This window comes from Sardina pilchardus, chromosome 16, assembly GCF_963854185.1.
Source record: "Sardina pilchardus chromosome 16, fSarPil1.1, whole genome shotgun sequence".
NCBI classification, from domain to species: Eukaryota; Metazoa; Chordata; class Actinopteri; order Clupeiformes; family Clupeidae; genus Sardina; species Sardina pilchardus.
The window spans coordinates 25,752,737-25,768,778 of record NC_085009.1 but is presented as its reverse complement, the minus strand read 5'-3'; the positions used below and the strand labels follow the sequence as shown (position 1 = coordinate 25,768,778).

Genomic DNA, 16,042 nt, shown 5'->3' with positions numbered 1-16,042 from the left:
ACCGTAAGTTCACCCCAATCTTTCATAGTAGGCTACTCTGACTGCTGATTTTTACAGGGAGTGTCATTGCAAATTTGATAATAATAATACATTTGGAATTCATGAAAATAATTAAATAATTAAAAATAATATTTTTGTCTGTCTGTCTGTCTGTCTATGTGTCTTCTGTCTGTGTTAATAGAGATCAGTAAGTTGAAAGGAAACCCTTATCGTTTCTGTCGTTTCCCTCCACCTCACACTGTCCCATTGTGAATCCACAAACCTTTAGAGGGTTTTCTTGTCCGGGAACGCTCATACAAGAGTCCTGCATTATTGTGTGTTCTTACTGTATAGGATGTCATGCTTGTTTTTATTTATGTGTAATGACTTACTTTTGGGTGTTAAGGGCAGCAACAATGTTGTCTAGAATCTAAATATATGGTTCAGTAGAGGAACACCTCACCAGAGGTCATTTGGACAAGATATAGTGGGCATATCCTGTATAATCAACATAAGAGCATGTACATCCAACTGGCAACTCCAACTCTACGTGCTGTACAGAGGGACATCAACCAAAAAGGATGGAGTCTGCGTACCAGATATTGATGCATACAGAGGAAAAAATATCAGCAAAAAAGGATGGAGTCTGCATACCTGCTAATGCTACTGAACACATGTACTGTTTTACTAGCTAGTATGTGGCGTTTTGGGCCCAAAACCAACTCAAAGTTTTCTTTTAACATGTGCAATGCTTTATCTAGACATTTTAGTTTTTTTGTAGATTGTTTTGCGTTGTGGAAAGTGTGGACCCTTTGTGTGATCCCATCTGGTAATTCTGTTGTCTGAACTTGTGCCTTTCCTGTGCCAAGATGATGATGATAGTCTTTAAGCATGATATTTAAAATCTGTACATAATCGTGTTATAACGATGATGCTATTAATCCCTCTTCCATTAAAACAACACTTTTGTAAAATCCAAAATATCAGCCTTTGTGTGTGTGTTTGTGTGTGTGTGTGTGTGTGTGCGTGTGCGTGTGCGTGTGCGTGTGCGTGTGTGTGTGAGACAGACAAACAGAAAGAGTGTCTGTGGATGACAGCTATTTTTATATCGGTCAAGTATGTAAGCATATACAAGGAATTCAGTTCCTGTTTGTTTGTTTATCTGTCATCAACATCAACATCAACATACTTTCCATCCAACAGCGTTAGATATAGACATGAGTTTCTACAAGCCCTCAATGTAGGTCAGGACTCAGGAGTCATACAAACAGTTCCCATTGGAAGCCAAAGGGAAACAAACATTTGTAAAACAAACAAACATAAATAGATACATACATACAGTACATGCACGCATATCATTCTATGTGGACTAACTCCTTCCACTTGTTTTCCTGAATGAATTTGTTAGTAGATAACTCCGAACTTTGAATTGTAGGCCCTTTGGTTCGTTAAACTCTAGAAATGATTTGCAGCCAACCGCAGTGCACAGGGATCTCCCGGCGTTTTGGGCAGAGGTCCACGGGAGATAGAGAATAGGCGCCTGCAGGAGTAATGAGTCAGACTGAAGGTGAGCTGGTCTGGAAGTGAACCCAAATTCCCTGGGAAAAGGCAGATGCATTGATATCCAATACGGAAGCGTTCAGGTTGCAACCGCATTCATTTGGAGCTACACATGAGCCACCATATGGGCAAATACTGAATGAGTGAATGAGTCATCACTGTCCTTTTTTCAGTCCTTGTCAGGCTTGATCCATTAGCCAATTGAATAAACATATTTTATTAAGATGGCTGTGGGAGTATAATAGTTCTAGGAATTCTGACCGTTTCCCCAGTGTTGGGAAGTGACGGATGTACAGTATTGGGAATACAGAATGTAAGTAACTGTATTTAAATAAGAGTTACTGATAAAATTAATGGTACTCAGAATCCAGTTACACCGATCAATTTAAGGGATTACATTTTAGTTAACGCATCTATAGGCCAAGGCTTTTCAAACTCAAATTCCAAATAACTCAAATAACCTCACATAATTGTTTCATCCACTTCTAATAAAATGTAACATAATGCTGATGTAGTCCAAAATATTCAGAATATGTCACTCATTTTGAATAATCTATGAATAATCTATCCGAATACGTTAGAAAATACATTTTAGGCCATGTATTCTGTAATCTGTTGTGCAATACATTTTAAAAGTAACCTACAGTACACTGCCCTTTCCCTTGCTTGTTTGCATGGGGCCTTATTTACTGTAAACATCACTTGGGAGGAAAAGAGCTTTAGGAGGAAAGCTCTCTCCGTTTTAAACAGTTTGGAGAGAGCTAACAAGGCAGCAACTTTATCATACTGAACTTCACCTTTATTTAAGCAACACATGTTATCATACTTCACCTATATTTCTGTACTAAACTTTATCACGCTTCACCTTTACTAAGCTCATCACGCAACATCTGTTTACATCGTCTAATCTAGGTAAGTCCAGCCGCCCATCATCTGATATTTCAATAGTGTAATGTTTTTGAGAAACGTGACCCATTCAAAATATCCTTGACATTACTATGCTACTTCTGTATGTAGAAACACATATGCTACTCCCACTCTAAACTAAATCTCGAGATCTTGTCAGGAGTGTGCTGTTGTCTGGGTATTATCTCTCACACAGTTAGGTGGGTGTTGTGGAATGTAATCTCTCTGGTATGACATGCAATCAGCAGATAGTGGACTGTTCCAGTGGAAATTACAACCTCAGTTTTCCATTTCGTTTTAAGTTATTGTCCATACCATAAAATGCAATAATCAGATCACAGACACACATTACTACACACCTTCACTGATTTAAAGGTGGTGATCAATGGGCAGAGGTGGAAAAGTCCAGCTTCAGAAAGTCCAACCACCATGTATTGGTTCTACCTGTGTAGGCTACTTAACACAGGTGATTTCACCTCAGAACGGTAGATAAAACAGCAGTAGCGACATGACGCGCCCATAGACACGCCCCGGCTACTTCCGCGTTATGGGAGTTTTGGAACTTTTAACAGCCAATCCCTTAGTCAATGAATGAATTGATAACACCCTCCAGCATCCAGCAGTACATCCCACCCTCCTGCGATTCAGCCATTCAGTGCAGATTTTTTGGAACTTTTGATTGTGTGACGGCGACATCAAAGAGTGTCTCAACTCTCTCTTTCTATGGCTCTGGGCTGGCTGAAGAGTTGTGCTAATTAGAATCAGCTGAAGTGAATGGTTGGCAAGGATATGTGATAGGACTTCTACTTTCTGAAGCTAGATTTTCCCACCTTTGTCCATAGGTGAAAATGTTTTGAGTAATGTTGCTGGGCAACCACATACAGTAAATGGTTCCATGGCTTCTGATTGGATGATGAAGACTATTTGAATGCTGATGATGAAAGCTTTTGAGAAAAACAAAGTTGGTCAAAATCAATAGGAACATTGACAAAGAAATGCATATAACATATATTATCATTATTAACTATACTTGTGTGCGTCTGAGTTGTTATTCACAGAGTTATTCATAACTTGTTATTCACAGTTTCACTTGGGAGACTCACAGGAAGGTTAGCCTATGCACCTGGAAGAGATAAGACATTTAGGGAGTTACGATGGAGCTCCTGACTGAAGGTCATTCTCATGTGTTTAGATCTGCTTGTTAATTAAAAGAACTTTCTTGTGTCAAAGAGCTCAGAGGTTGTTTAGCAGAGGAGAAGCACTTCCTCTCTGGTCACTCTCTCCTCTTGGCGCCAGAGTAGTTACTGAAAGCTATACTACTTGTTTGTGGTTCTTGTGTCTTAATATTGGGAAGATTTTCCTGACAAACATACCAGAGCGACAACTCAGGAACACTGCCCAGCTACATTGTTCATAAAGTCGCTTTAACTCAAGGGCACTGTACTACATAATGCCGCATTTTAACATTTTTGTGTCTGTGTTTAAGGCTGTTTGTGGCGGATACCGTAATTTCCCAACTATTAGCTACACTACAGTATAGCTCATACATTGTGTGCATTTGGGTTAGGTTGCTCAGGTGTTTAAATGGAGGGGCTCACCCTACAGTGGAGAGTGGTACAGTCCCAGCCAGGGAGGGCAGTGGCAGATGGTCAGTGGAGCACTGGACTGTTCGACTGCACAGATGATATGGGGGACTGTAAGTTGACTGATTTTTGTTTTTGCCAAAAGGCTGCTCTGTCTGTTTAAACAACTCAGGACCTATGAGGTGCAGATGCTGTGTGTGTGTGTGTGTGTGTGTGTGTGTGTGTGTGTGTGCGTGTGTGTGTGTGTGTGTGTGTGTGTGTGTGTGTGTGTGTGTGTGTGCGTGCGTGTGCGTGTGTGCATGTGTGTGTGTGCGCACGTGTATTTCCAGGCTGTTGTGCTGTGTGTTGCCTGCCCATCTTTGCGTGTAAGACGGCTGGAGCAGCAGGAGTGTGTCCCTGTCTGCCTCTGCTGGATTGTCTGAGCTGCCTACCCCCTGCCTCCCTAGCCATGAGAGCTGCGGTCAGGGAACGCTACGGCATACAGGTACACACACACACACACACACACACACACACACACACACACACACACACACACACACACACACACACACACACACGTGTTAGAATTCACTCAGCATCTCTTTCTCTGTTTTTACGTAACTCTTTATCTATATTAAACTTCGTGACACCTGTGGTTGCAAGGCATGTGGGCCTTCTCAATTATCCATCACATTAGCTGTCCATGCTCAGATGCTCACCCTGGGAACATAGAAAGCTTTAGTTACAACAAGTTTTGTTGTGTGTGTGTGTGTGTGTGTGTGTGTAAGCATGTGTGTGAAGAGGGTACCCACATATTCTATTAACTATTAGTCACTCGTGAATCATGATTTCCTTTGAGCGACCGATGCATGTAAAGTTCCAAATTCCATGGTAGTGGTCCATGGTAGCCACACACGCACGCACACACACACACACACACACACACACACACACACACACACACACACACACACACACACACACACACACACACACACACACACACACACTCTCACACACACACACCACACACACACAAACTCACACTCTCTCACACACACACACACACACACACACACACAATCTGGACTCCAACCCCTAGTGCTCCTTGTGACTCAGATGATAATCATTTTCTTTCCCCATATCCAGTCATGCTCTGTGTCTTTGGCATACATTCATCAATACAAACTCAAGCACACACAAACAAAAGCATCTGAAAAAGCATCTGAAAGCATCATCAGGCACAATCACACACACACACACACACACACACACACCTCCAATATCATCATCAGAACGAGCAGGAGAGCATAGGGACTTTCCGTTAGTGAAAAGGAATAGCGAAAGAGAGAGAGGGAAAGAGAGAGAGCAAGAACGAGAAAGAGGAAGAGAGAGAGAGAGAGAGAGAGAGAGAGATGCCAGAGGGAACTTTGCCTGTTTATAAGCTCTTTAATGCCACCATAAAAGTCACAGAGTCACATTTTCTGTTTGCTGGTAAAAGGTGCAGTGCACTGCCCACGACCTGTCTTCTGTTGTTGTCCTCCGTAAAGATTTAAACACGGATATTGTATCAGTGGTCATGCTGGCCTCAATTTCTGGCGTTGTGGAATTTAAGGAGAGCCAGAGTGGGCCTTTACTGTCGCGTAACGCTCCTGTAACTTTGTTTATATTATATAATTTACAGATATTTACAAATGAACATGAGAAAAATAATTACTCAGAGTAAGTAAGAAAGAAAGTGTGGTGTGGGTAGATAGAAAGAGTGAGAGAGAGAGAGAGAGACAGAGACAGGCAAACTCAGCCCTTATTTCCGCTACCCGGGTGTTTACCAGACATGTCTCTTGCACACCAAACACTGAGATCACACAGAACAGAAAAAACAGTGTACTGTAGGGTAAAAAAACCCAGAAAAGTTGAGGTGCTCCTGATAAGTACAAAACACGTTTCAACTAAACAGTTTCCATCAGGGCATGTCAGACAAACACAGGTGAGCACATGGTGTTGGAATGGTCACATGACCTAAGTCCTACCCCCAAACCTTCACAACGACTAATTAAAAACACTAATTGTCTCATCACAGCCAAACCCATACTGAACTGTCCCAGGGACTGCAAGGACAACACAGCTAATTGTACGCAGATAGTAGTGTTTGCACAAAGCTAGTTCCTGCACTTAAATATTATTAGGTGGCATCTGCGCCTTTTGTCTAATTGTGTTTTGTTATGCCCGGTGCGTATAACTCCAAGAAAAGTTCAATAAAGTCGTAGAAAGGTAGAGACCACACTCAGGGGCTGAGATTTATACAAAACCTGTATTCAAAAAAGCCGCAAAAGCATTACATGTTTGTCAGAGCCTGTAATCCTCATCAATTTGTCCTTAAGGCAGTGGTTCTCAAAGTGTGAGGCGGGACATGGCAGGTGAGCAGCAGGATTTCTTTCTCTTTTTATATAATTGTGCCTCTTTTTTGACAAGGGAGGCCATACACAAACATATAGGAGTCATAAACAAACAGATGTATGGATTATAACAGCAATTTAGATTCAGAAGATTGAGACCGGACATGTAACGTAGAACCAAAATGTGAAAATAATATTTTAATGATACCTTTTTGCCAGGGTAGTGGGATCAGGTGGGGCATGAAAATTCCCCACCTCCAAAAGTTTGAGAACCACTGCCTAAAGGGGTGCCCTCCTGGAGAAGAGCATTGGAAGCTCTAAAAACCAGGGTAGGGAGGTTGGCAATGTTTTTGTTGTGCAGTTTAGTGTGGGAAATTATATGGTGATGGCCCATCGGTAAACACCCCATTCATCTTACCAAGTTGACTTTGATTCAAAAATAATTTCCCAAGCTACTAGACCTTAAAGTGGGCATTTTAATCGTGTTCGTCGTCATGGGATCGTGCTGTTTGTGATGCATGGAATGGGCTGGTTCACCAGATGTTGTTTCATGGAAGAGCGAGATCTGTCACAGCAAGCTATGGCTAAAGATAGTAGATGTGAATTCTAACACATCTGTGCGTGTGTGTGTGTGTGTGTGTGTGTGTGTGTGTGTGCGCGTGCGCGCGCGTGCGTGCATGAATGGGAGGAAGAGGACATTAAAAATCAGTGGTTTAAATATAAACAGAAACCAAATAGTTTGACTTGCTAACAAAATCTGGCAAAATTTGGAAGGATCTGACAAATCTTGAATTAGACCAATGGCATAAACAGAAGATGTGCACCAGTTGGCCTACTAGTTATGGTGAGACAGACTGCAATACTCTACACAAAGACATTTCAGTGCCTCCCTCTGGTGGATACATGGAGGTACTAGCATGTAAAAAAAAAAAAACATTTACAGTAAGAGTTTCCTGGTCATAGAAGGAAACATGTGAAGTCACATTTGTAGATACTGATAACGTACAATTCACTGTTTTTGACATGAATTGACTAATCTGACATATTGTCTGCTACTTATTTGTGTGGGCACTTGAATTTGAAACATGGCCCGCAAGCAAAACTGCTGATTACGGTTATGCTCTGTACACTCCAAAACATAACCGGTTGTTTAGAGCAAATAGAGGAACCTTTTGTAGTAGTGCTTCAAAGAAGGTGGTAGTTATTTGCAGCACCATTTAAGAAAAGGCAAACAGGTATGAAAATATTTTTTTTTTTTCTGAAGAACTATTTCTCATGTGAAGAACCTTGACGTAAAAGGTTCAACACAAAGTCGTGGTTCTTTACGGAACCAAATAGTGATGAAAACAAACATGTAGGCGCCTTCATTTTTTAGAGTGTACTAGACTAGATTCAAACGAAAGTCGAGGTGCACCTGCTCCCCACCCTGATCTTAGCTTCTAGCTCGTCCATCCTGCTTTCTAGGAGGCTGAAATTTGCAGCACGCCAGAGAAATCAATGTCATGTTGACGTCACACTAGTGTGCGCCAAGTCGGAAATGACCCCTTAATGATCTGATGATAAGGTAAAATTAAAGGTAAACTATGCAAAATTTTTCAGTTAACCGATTTGTTTCATACTGTTATATATAATAAAATGAGTCATTACCGGTCGAACAATGTATTTTTCGGCTGCCCTAGTGGTCTGAATCGGTAGAACCACGCTTGCAATTTCAGGAATCCTTGGGCACGCACCCATGGTCCAGGAAGTCTCATGTGAAGTCTCTCAATCATGCTCATGAAAAAGCAGACTGACCGATTGAGGACTTTTGTAAAATACACACGCTTAAGCTGTAGGGGAAGCTCTGCAGAGAAATATGCAAGCATAAAACGAGCGAAAACTAAAACGAAAAGCGAAACCGACGTTGAAATCCCCAATCTTGCATAGTTTTTCTTTAACACGATCATCCACTTGGAAAACATGGAACCGGTTCTGTGGTTGCCCTGCAACATTGCTTACAAAGTTGCCCTATGTACTGCCTGAAGAAACACACTGGCTCTCTGTGGTTAGTTTGTACCACTTACTGTAACAAGTTCAGTTGTGACTGTAATCTTTTGCATGTCTTTTCTTTGTGTCTGCAGGGAGGCGTTTGCTCGGATTGTTTCTACGGCTGGTGTTGTTACCCGCTGTCCTGGTGCCAGATCTCACGAGAGATCAAAAGGCGAGCAGCCGCACTCGCCTCCTCAAGGGCCAGCTCTTCATCTCAAACATCATCATCATCATCATCGTTATCGTCATCAGTGAAGTACACACCCCTGCTGTCCTTAAACGAGGCTCATCTGATTTGAACTCGTGTGTAGGGGCGGGTGTGTGTGTGTATGCAAATTATTTCTTTGAGATAAAGATTAAACAAAAAACTTAGATTTAGAAGTGCTAAGATAATTTATCTTGTTTTAAGACTGAATTTCTTATTTTAAGTGTTCAACTGAACACTCTAATCTTATTTCTAGATTTTATTATCTTAATTCAAGAATTATCTTGCTGCATGGACAGATCATTTCACTTGTTTTGAGTACCTTTACCTCAGATCTAGTGATTTTATCTTGTTTAGACACTCCTTTTTTGCAGTGTGATGGTGTGCAATGATGCCATATTTACCCATGTTACGAGTGCAGAATTCAAGAATGAAAGTAGCATGATGCTTTCTGTGTTTGATTATACCTGTCTAAGTGTGTAACATACAGTACGTCCATCAATATGTGGAATGTGGATCTGTAAATTCTTCCCCTGCGTTAAACGCATTCAAATGTGTGTGTGTGTGTGTGTGTGTGTGTGTGTGTGTGTGTGTGTGTGTGTGTGTGTATGTGTGTGTGTGTGTGTGTGTGTGTGTGTGTGTGAAAATCTGACACAAAGAGAGAGAAACCTGAACTTCTGAACTTGGCACCACTGCTGCTCAGCCATGTCAATCTGATCACATCTGACAGTGGAAAATGTTATCTCTTTCTCTCTCTCTCTCTCTCTCTCTCTCTTTCTCTCTCTCTCTCTCTCTCAAACACACAAACACCCTCTGATAATATTTACAGTAATAGTGCCTTATCTCAACAGCCGTCTCATCTCTTGACGTGGCTGGGTATAGCAGGTGAAAACATGTACCCCAGTAGGTCTCCGATAGAGGCACATTGCTAACTTTTTTTGTTTGTTTGTTTGTTTGTTTGTTTGTTTTGCCAATGGCTATATTTAGGCCTCTTGTTTCAGATGCTTTTGTTTTTGTGATTTCTATTGTATTAATAATTGCACTATTGTGTACTATTGATGTGCAATAACTTTATTTTTTTCTTTGTTCGATTTCTTGACAACACATTGCTTGGATAGTCCGCCCATAGTGACTATCATCTGTTATGATTCAAATTCAGGGTGCAAAATTGCTCTAAAATGCATAGTTCCAGTCCTTCATTAATATTGGCTGAATCATGTTTGATGATGGGGTTGTAAAATCCAGTATGACCCTACACCTTGATTGCATTTCGTTCTATATTACAGGGCCACCAAAAATTGATACAAAAGTTAGAGCTGCTGCATCTCGACGTTGACATTATGATAGGTGAAAAGCGATCCATTAATAAATTGTTACATTTGTTGTTGCTGTGCCATTATTTTATAAAATCTTGCTAGAGCAGTAACCGTTTTTAGAAAAGCAAAAATTCATCATTTCAGAACAGCTGTGGGGTAATTGTTGAACAATTACGGAACATCGGTTTAAAAGTCCAGCTTCAGAAAGTAAAGGTCCTACCATGTATAGGTTCTACCAGTATCCTTGACCTTCACACAAGTGATTTCTCTAATTAGCTCATCTACCTATCTATCTGGCAGGCAGTCTGGGCAATGATTATACTGTGATAGGCTCATGGAAAAACACATTGCACTTTTTTCTTTGGCGACACTGGTTCTTCAAGATGGATCAGTCAATTTGCTCACTCTCTCTCTCTCTCTCTTTCTCTCGCTCTCTCTCTCTCTCTGTGTGTGTGTGTGTGTGTGTGTGTGTGTGTGTGTGTGCGTGCCTTTCACTGTGTTGACAGAGTCTCCTTGCTCCTCTGGTTGCGTGTCTTTTAAAGTTGTGGAGCTGATATGGTGGAATGTGTTTGTGTGTGCGCCTGTCGGTGAAACAAGCTTTTCCTCGTATCGAGACATTTTGGTTGAGCACATTGTTTCTGCAGCTCCACTTTTGAGGTAAGGAACACCATTGAATTGGCCTGAAATTCACTGACTGGATTACATGTAGTACTAGTACAGCATACTACCGATGTGGCTTATGTTACAAATAAAAGATAATGCAGATGACATATTTGTATTGATGTAAAATGGCTCTCCGATTGCAAAGCTAAGTAGATACTGTAATAAAATAGGGGGAAAAAATATTGAAATCAGCTCTACACAGATCTCACTCAAATAAATATTAATGTGATATCTATAGCAATACTTTATTAGCAATTTTGTATTGCTTTTAGCAGCGTTAGCGTTAGCCTAGCTAGAGAGACCTAATCTCATCTCACCTTTTCCTATGAGATTGATTGAATTTACGGTATATTGTATGCAAATGACTTGCCGGGTAACGTTTCATACGCTGCATACAAACTGAAAGGGGAAAAACTAGCTGAACTTCAAAGTCAAACCAGTTCCAGTCACTCTTAGATTTGAAAGGAAAAGAAGAGAAAGTGAATCTGTCTGCATTATGTTCCTTTCTTTGTTCTATAACATCCCATAATAACCTCCCATTACTGTAAGACTCTCATTATTGTTTGTTTCACCAGGTCATCACCATGGTCATCACGGATAGGGCGGTTGTGTCTCAGCCTGGTCATATGAAACCACCTTTCGTGCCTGACCAGTGGAACACTGGCCTCTTTGACTGTTGTGATGACTTTTCGTCATGTAAGTATGCCTCTGTTTGCCCCTGTATGTACAGGATGTGTGTGTGTGTGTGTGTGTGTGTGTATACAAAGCATGTGTGTCTATGGATGTGAGTGAGTTACAACAGGAATTTGATATTGTTGGAAAAAGGTTTGCGTTTATTTTGAAATAATATATGTGTGGGACGGCTTATGATTAAACTGTAACATGAGATTTCAAGTGAATTTCCAATGTGATTGTCTTCATTGCAATTTCTTGTTTCACTTGTGAGTGAGTGTATTCTTTTAGCAACACTAAATTACTACATTTGTTTATCCAACAAATAACGATGTCCACAGACAAGGTAGAGTGTGTTGCATAATTTTATGAAAGTTTGATGTATTGTGACATCGAAGCAAGTCAAATTTGCAGTTTCTTATGTGTCATTCCATCGAACTACAGAATCGCTACCCGATCTGGTGAACTTAAGTAGTGCAGTTATAGCCAATAGAGGGCTGCGAAGTAAATGCAGAAGTGCTGTTCACCCTGTTACAAAATGCTTTAAGCCTGTTTGTGTTTGCTTATGTTTTGTTTGTTTGTTTGTTTTGTTTGTTTGTTCTTTGCTAGGCTGCTACCATTACTGGTGTTTCTGGTGCATCGCCTGTAAGACTTCGGAAAAATATGGCGAGTGTCTCTGTATGCCTTTGGTGGACTTCCTGGCTCTCGGAGGAAGTGTTCCAGCTTTCGCCATGGCCATGAGGTCCGACATGCGCGAGCGCTACGGCATTCGTGTAAGGACAAACAGAGCTTAAAGCAATCTGTTGTTAAAGAGTTATTTATAGGAGGATACAAATGGTACCATATTAATGTGGAAAACAATTAACAGGCACACACACACACACACACACACACACACACACACACACACACACACACACACACACACACACACATACTCACACACACACACACACACACACACACACACACACACACACACACACACACACACACACACACACACACACACACACACACAAACACACACACACACCCCTATAGACGGTACACACATACTGTAGTGGTGTTGTTGACGTCTTGTTCTTGTTCTCAAACAGGGCTCTATGGTGGAAGACTTTATGTTCTCGACCTGCTTCCCACCCTGCGTGTATTTCCAGATTTCAAGAGAGATGAAGATTCGCAAGCAGGCTGTAACTGTCGTCAATACCCACCACCACAGACCGCACACCCAACGATAATCATCCTCCCCCTGCTCCTCCTCCTCATCATCGTCATCATCAGTATAGCATTCAGTGGGATTAACCTGATTACCTTAATTGCAATCTTGATAAAGTAATGAGAATCCACAGTAATCAATCTTCAATTTTAAAAAAATACTCTATAAAAGTCACCTACACATTTATTTATACATTCAGCTGATGTATTTTTTTTTTAAAAATCCAAAATAATGTATAGCCTACTGTAGATGCCAGTCTCCCCAGAGTAGCATGGGTAGCCTTGCTCAAGGGCCCAGTGGATTTGAACCTACGACTTTCCTACGTTCCTAACCATGCTACTTAGCACCACCCCAGTCATTCATAGGTTGCTCTTGGCATTGAATTCTATACATTAACTACTAGTATGGCGGCAGCCAAATGCCATAATGTAGGTAGGTGAACCTGGATTTGTCAGTTAAAGTTTTTTTTTTTTGCCGAATCTAGTAGAGGGTGCCCGGTGATATCCCTTGGCCAATTTTGTATATAGAGGTACCCTAGATTCTGCAAAAACAAAACGACAAAACCAGGTCTGACCCCATGGCTGCCTGATACAAATTGGAATAAAATGTGACATTGATAGTGGATGTATTGATATAATAAGAACTAAAAGATTTTTGTCAGACTAGTATGGCATTTTCGTCATCATTCCTTGGCAAATTACTGTAACATTGCTGGTTATGTAAAATGTTGTAACGTTGAGTTTCTGCAATACCTTGAAAATGACTGTTGAAATTAAAGTCTTCTTTTTGTTCAAATGAGCAAGATGAACAAACATCATGGCTTGCCTCCTCATATCCTTGCACACCTAATTTCTAGGATTAAGGATTGTAGTAAGGATTCTATATTCAAATATTCAAATATTCAAATGACAACATAATTCAGGCTACTTATAATTATGAATTCAGTTGTGTGAATGATCAAGCATTGAACATGTAATTTCTTTGGAGCTGAGTAAACAGCTGCATTTCAACCCTTTATTTGCAGACTCGCTGCTGTGCTTCTGAAACAATTTGGCAGGAATATAATACACCAATTTAAGTTTGATTTTACTGCTAGTATACCTGCCGGAAGTCAGTAAGTCGGTGAAACCTTTCCACACCCTCTCTGTTTCAACTGAGAAGGGTCTGGTGTCAAAAAATCTGAAGTCGGAAGTCTTAGTCAATATTGTTTTGATGTAAATATCACACAAAGTGTCCGGCTACTGTATATCTGCATCATCACCAGCGTTGCTCTTGTGGGTGTGATGCGTTTACTTTTCCACTGGCATGAAAACGGCATCATATTCATATGGGTACTAGAGAAGAGCAGACATGCTGGCATTTCCAGATAGACCAGTCGTGTGTGTGTGTGTGTGTGTGTGTGTGTGTGTGTGTGTGTGTGTGTGTGTGTGTGTGTCTGTGTCTGTGTCTGTGTGTGTCTGTGTCTGTGTCTGTGTGTGTGTGTGTGTGTGTGTGTCTGTGTGTCTGTGTGTCTGTGTGTCTGTCTGTGTGTATGTGTGTGTGTGTGTGTGTGTGTGTGTGTGTGTGTGTGTGTGTGCGTCTCTCAGTCTAAACGTGTAGAAACCTTGACAAAGATCTTGTCATGTGATCAGATCATGGTAGTGTGGCACACACTCGTTTGTTGAAGTATTCAGCCGACAGCCAGGATCCACTCTTCAGCCACCTGCTTTTCCGTGAGGTAGGATTTAACTGATAAATAAAAAATAATAATATATAATAGAGACCATATAAATAAAAAAAAATAGTCTTCTGATAGTTGATTTAATGTTGCATCAATGTTGCGTCAGGAGAGAAGAAAACGAAAGCAAAATTTTGTGATACTGATATTCACTTGCCTATAGTGTTTACTGAGGAATATGTTCATTTTAACAAATATGTACTAATAATCTCGGTCTACACTTCCTTGAGTCATCGTGATAATAAGATATTGATAATTAATGATATAAAAAATGCTTGATATTTAGTCAGTGACAGATAATTGGATGATACGTTTACATGTATGTTGAGTACTTGTTTGGTTAGTTTTGCTACAGTAAAAGCAGATGATGGCTGGCTATATGGTGCAGTTATATTTCAGTGCTGCAACTATTTCCTTTTACTGGATATTACTTGTTAGCTGTAATGCAGTGGAATTAAGTATCTGCACACATGTGAAGCTTTTATCATGGCATGTGCAGTAGTGTGTGTGTGTGTGTGTGTGTATGTGTGTGTGTGTGTGTGTGTGTGTGAGAGAGAGAGAGAGAGAGAGAGAGAGAGAGAGAGAGAGAGAGAGAGAGTGTGTCCACACAGTCACACTATTCCTTTATTATACTTTGAAGTAAACAAGTGAATAATAAGGATTTTTCTTCAGCTCACCAAAGAGTGCAAATGTTGGTTAACGGATCCTTTGCACACACCCATTACTGTAAAACAAAGCAGCCAGGGTAATACAGTAAAGCCCTGTGGCTTATTCTATAGTGTGGTCCCTATTTATTTTCAGTGTGATCCTTTCCCCTTCGATGGACTCTCTCTGAGACACGTATTACTGTAACAACACGGTGGCTTTGTGTCTTCCTCCATCAGGTTGTCGCCATGGCAAATAACCCAGTGTTCATGCAGCCTGGTGTCTATGAGAAGACACTGTCTCGAGAATGGAGCACAGGAGTCTTCCAGTGCACTGAAGACATGGAATCATGTGGGTGTGTCTGTGTGTGTCCGTGCGTGCATGCGTGCGTGCATGCGTGCGTGTTTGTCTGTGTGAGAGTGTATGTGTGTTAAACGCATGTGCTATGCGATCCTGTGTTTTGAAATATCAAGAACTGAATGAGATGGCATCACATCTGTTCAACAGCAGTTTGATTAACAGGCTGAATATCAACTTTATGAATCAATGACATTAGAATTATGAAACAAAGACAGACGTAAATATGTATTGTGTAAATGTGCATATTGGCCAAACAGGAAATATTTATCAGGGATGTACAGTATGTTTACGTTTGTTTATATTGTTATTTTGTTTTTGTTTGTCATGTTTAGGCTGCTGTGGTTTCTGGTGTTACTGGTGTTTCACCTGCCAGACAGCTGATGAGTTTGGAGAGCTCACTTGTCTCCCCCTAGTGGACATGTGCTTTGGCGGTTGTGTGAGACCAGTCACCATGTCAGTGAGGGCTGTTATGCGCCGACGCTACGGCATCCAGGTGAGGACAAACAGAGCTGCAGGGCTACTGTGTGATTTAGTCACAAAGCAGGGTAAGATACATAAGAGTAGTTCATGTGAGGCATTGGTAGGGTAAACCTTCCAATAGAGGAGGCCAGTAGCTTCATTGTTCTATTAAAATAAAGTCAGAGTGTTCACGGTTCAGGATATTTACCATTTCCTGTAAGGTAACTCACCCAAGCGCTAAAATCAACACACACAAACACACACGCACGCACACGCACACGCACACGCACACGCACACGCACACACAAACACACTCACACACACACACACACACGCACACACACACGCAAAC

The 16,042-nt window shown here is 41.0% G+C and overlaps 2 protein-coding genes across 4 annotated transcripts in view; both read left to right on the top strand.

The window, feature by feature from the left end:
• Positions 1-8,830: 8,830 nt before the first annotated feature.
• Positions 8,831-13,326, top strand: LOC134059826 (cornifelin homolog B-like). 3 transcript variants are annotated; one of them, XR_009935075.1, is made up of 6 exons: positions 9,528-9,542; positions 9,926-9,986; positions 10,462-10,612; positions 11,194-11,314; positions 11,900-12,063; positions 12,391-13,326. XR_009935075.1 is itself a non-coding variant. In XM_062516335.1 (4 exons), the coding sequence occupies exons 2-4, from the start codon at positions 11,203-11,205 to the stop codon at positions 12,529-12,531; spliced, it is 417 nt and encodes a 138-aa protein (XP_062372319.1). In that variant the 5' UTR covers positions 10,143-10,612; positions 11,194-11,202; the 3' UTR covers positions 12,532-13,326. The 3 variants fall into 3 exon arrangements, 1 of the variants encoding a protein (XP_062372319.1); XR_009935074.1 differs by having other exon boundaries at positions 8,831-9,986; XM_062516335.1 differs by lacking the exons at positions 9,528-9,542; positions 9,926-9,986 and having other exon boundaries at positions 10,143-10,612.
• A 742-nt stretch (positions 13,327-14,068) lies between these two features.
• Positions 14,069-16,042, top strand: part of LOC134059827 (cornifelin homolog B-like) — a 2,827-nt gene continuing 853 nt past the window's right edge. Inside the window, exons 1-3 of the mRNA XM_062516336.1 lie at positions 14,069-14,226; positions 15,111-15,222; positions 15,564-15,724. Of these exons, the coding sequence (XP_062372320.1) occupies positions 15,120-15,222; positions 15,564-15,724 (264 nt within the window). The 5' untranslated portion in view covers positions 14,069-14,226; positions 15,111-15,119. The remainder of the gene's footprint in view (positions 14,227-15,110; positions 15,223-15,563; positions 15,725-16,042) is intronic.

Coding starts and splice junctions, on each gene's coding strand:
- LOC134059826 (XM_062516335.1), top strand. CDS start 11,203: ATGGTCATCACGGATAGGGCGGTTGTGTCTCAGCCTGGTCATATGAAA. Junction 11,315..11,899: donor TTGTGATGACTTTTCGTCAT/GTAAGTATGCCT, acceptor GTTCTTTGCTAG/GCTGCTACCATTACTGGTGT. Junction 12,064..12,390: donor GCGAGCGCTACGGCATTCGT/GTAAGGACAAAC, acceptor GTTCTCAAACAG/GGCTCTATGGTGGAAGACTT.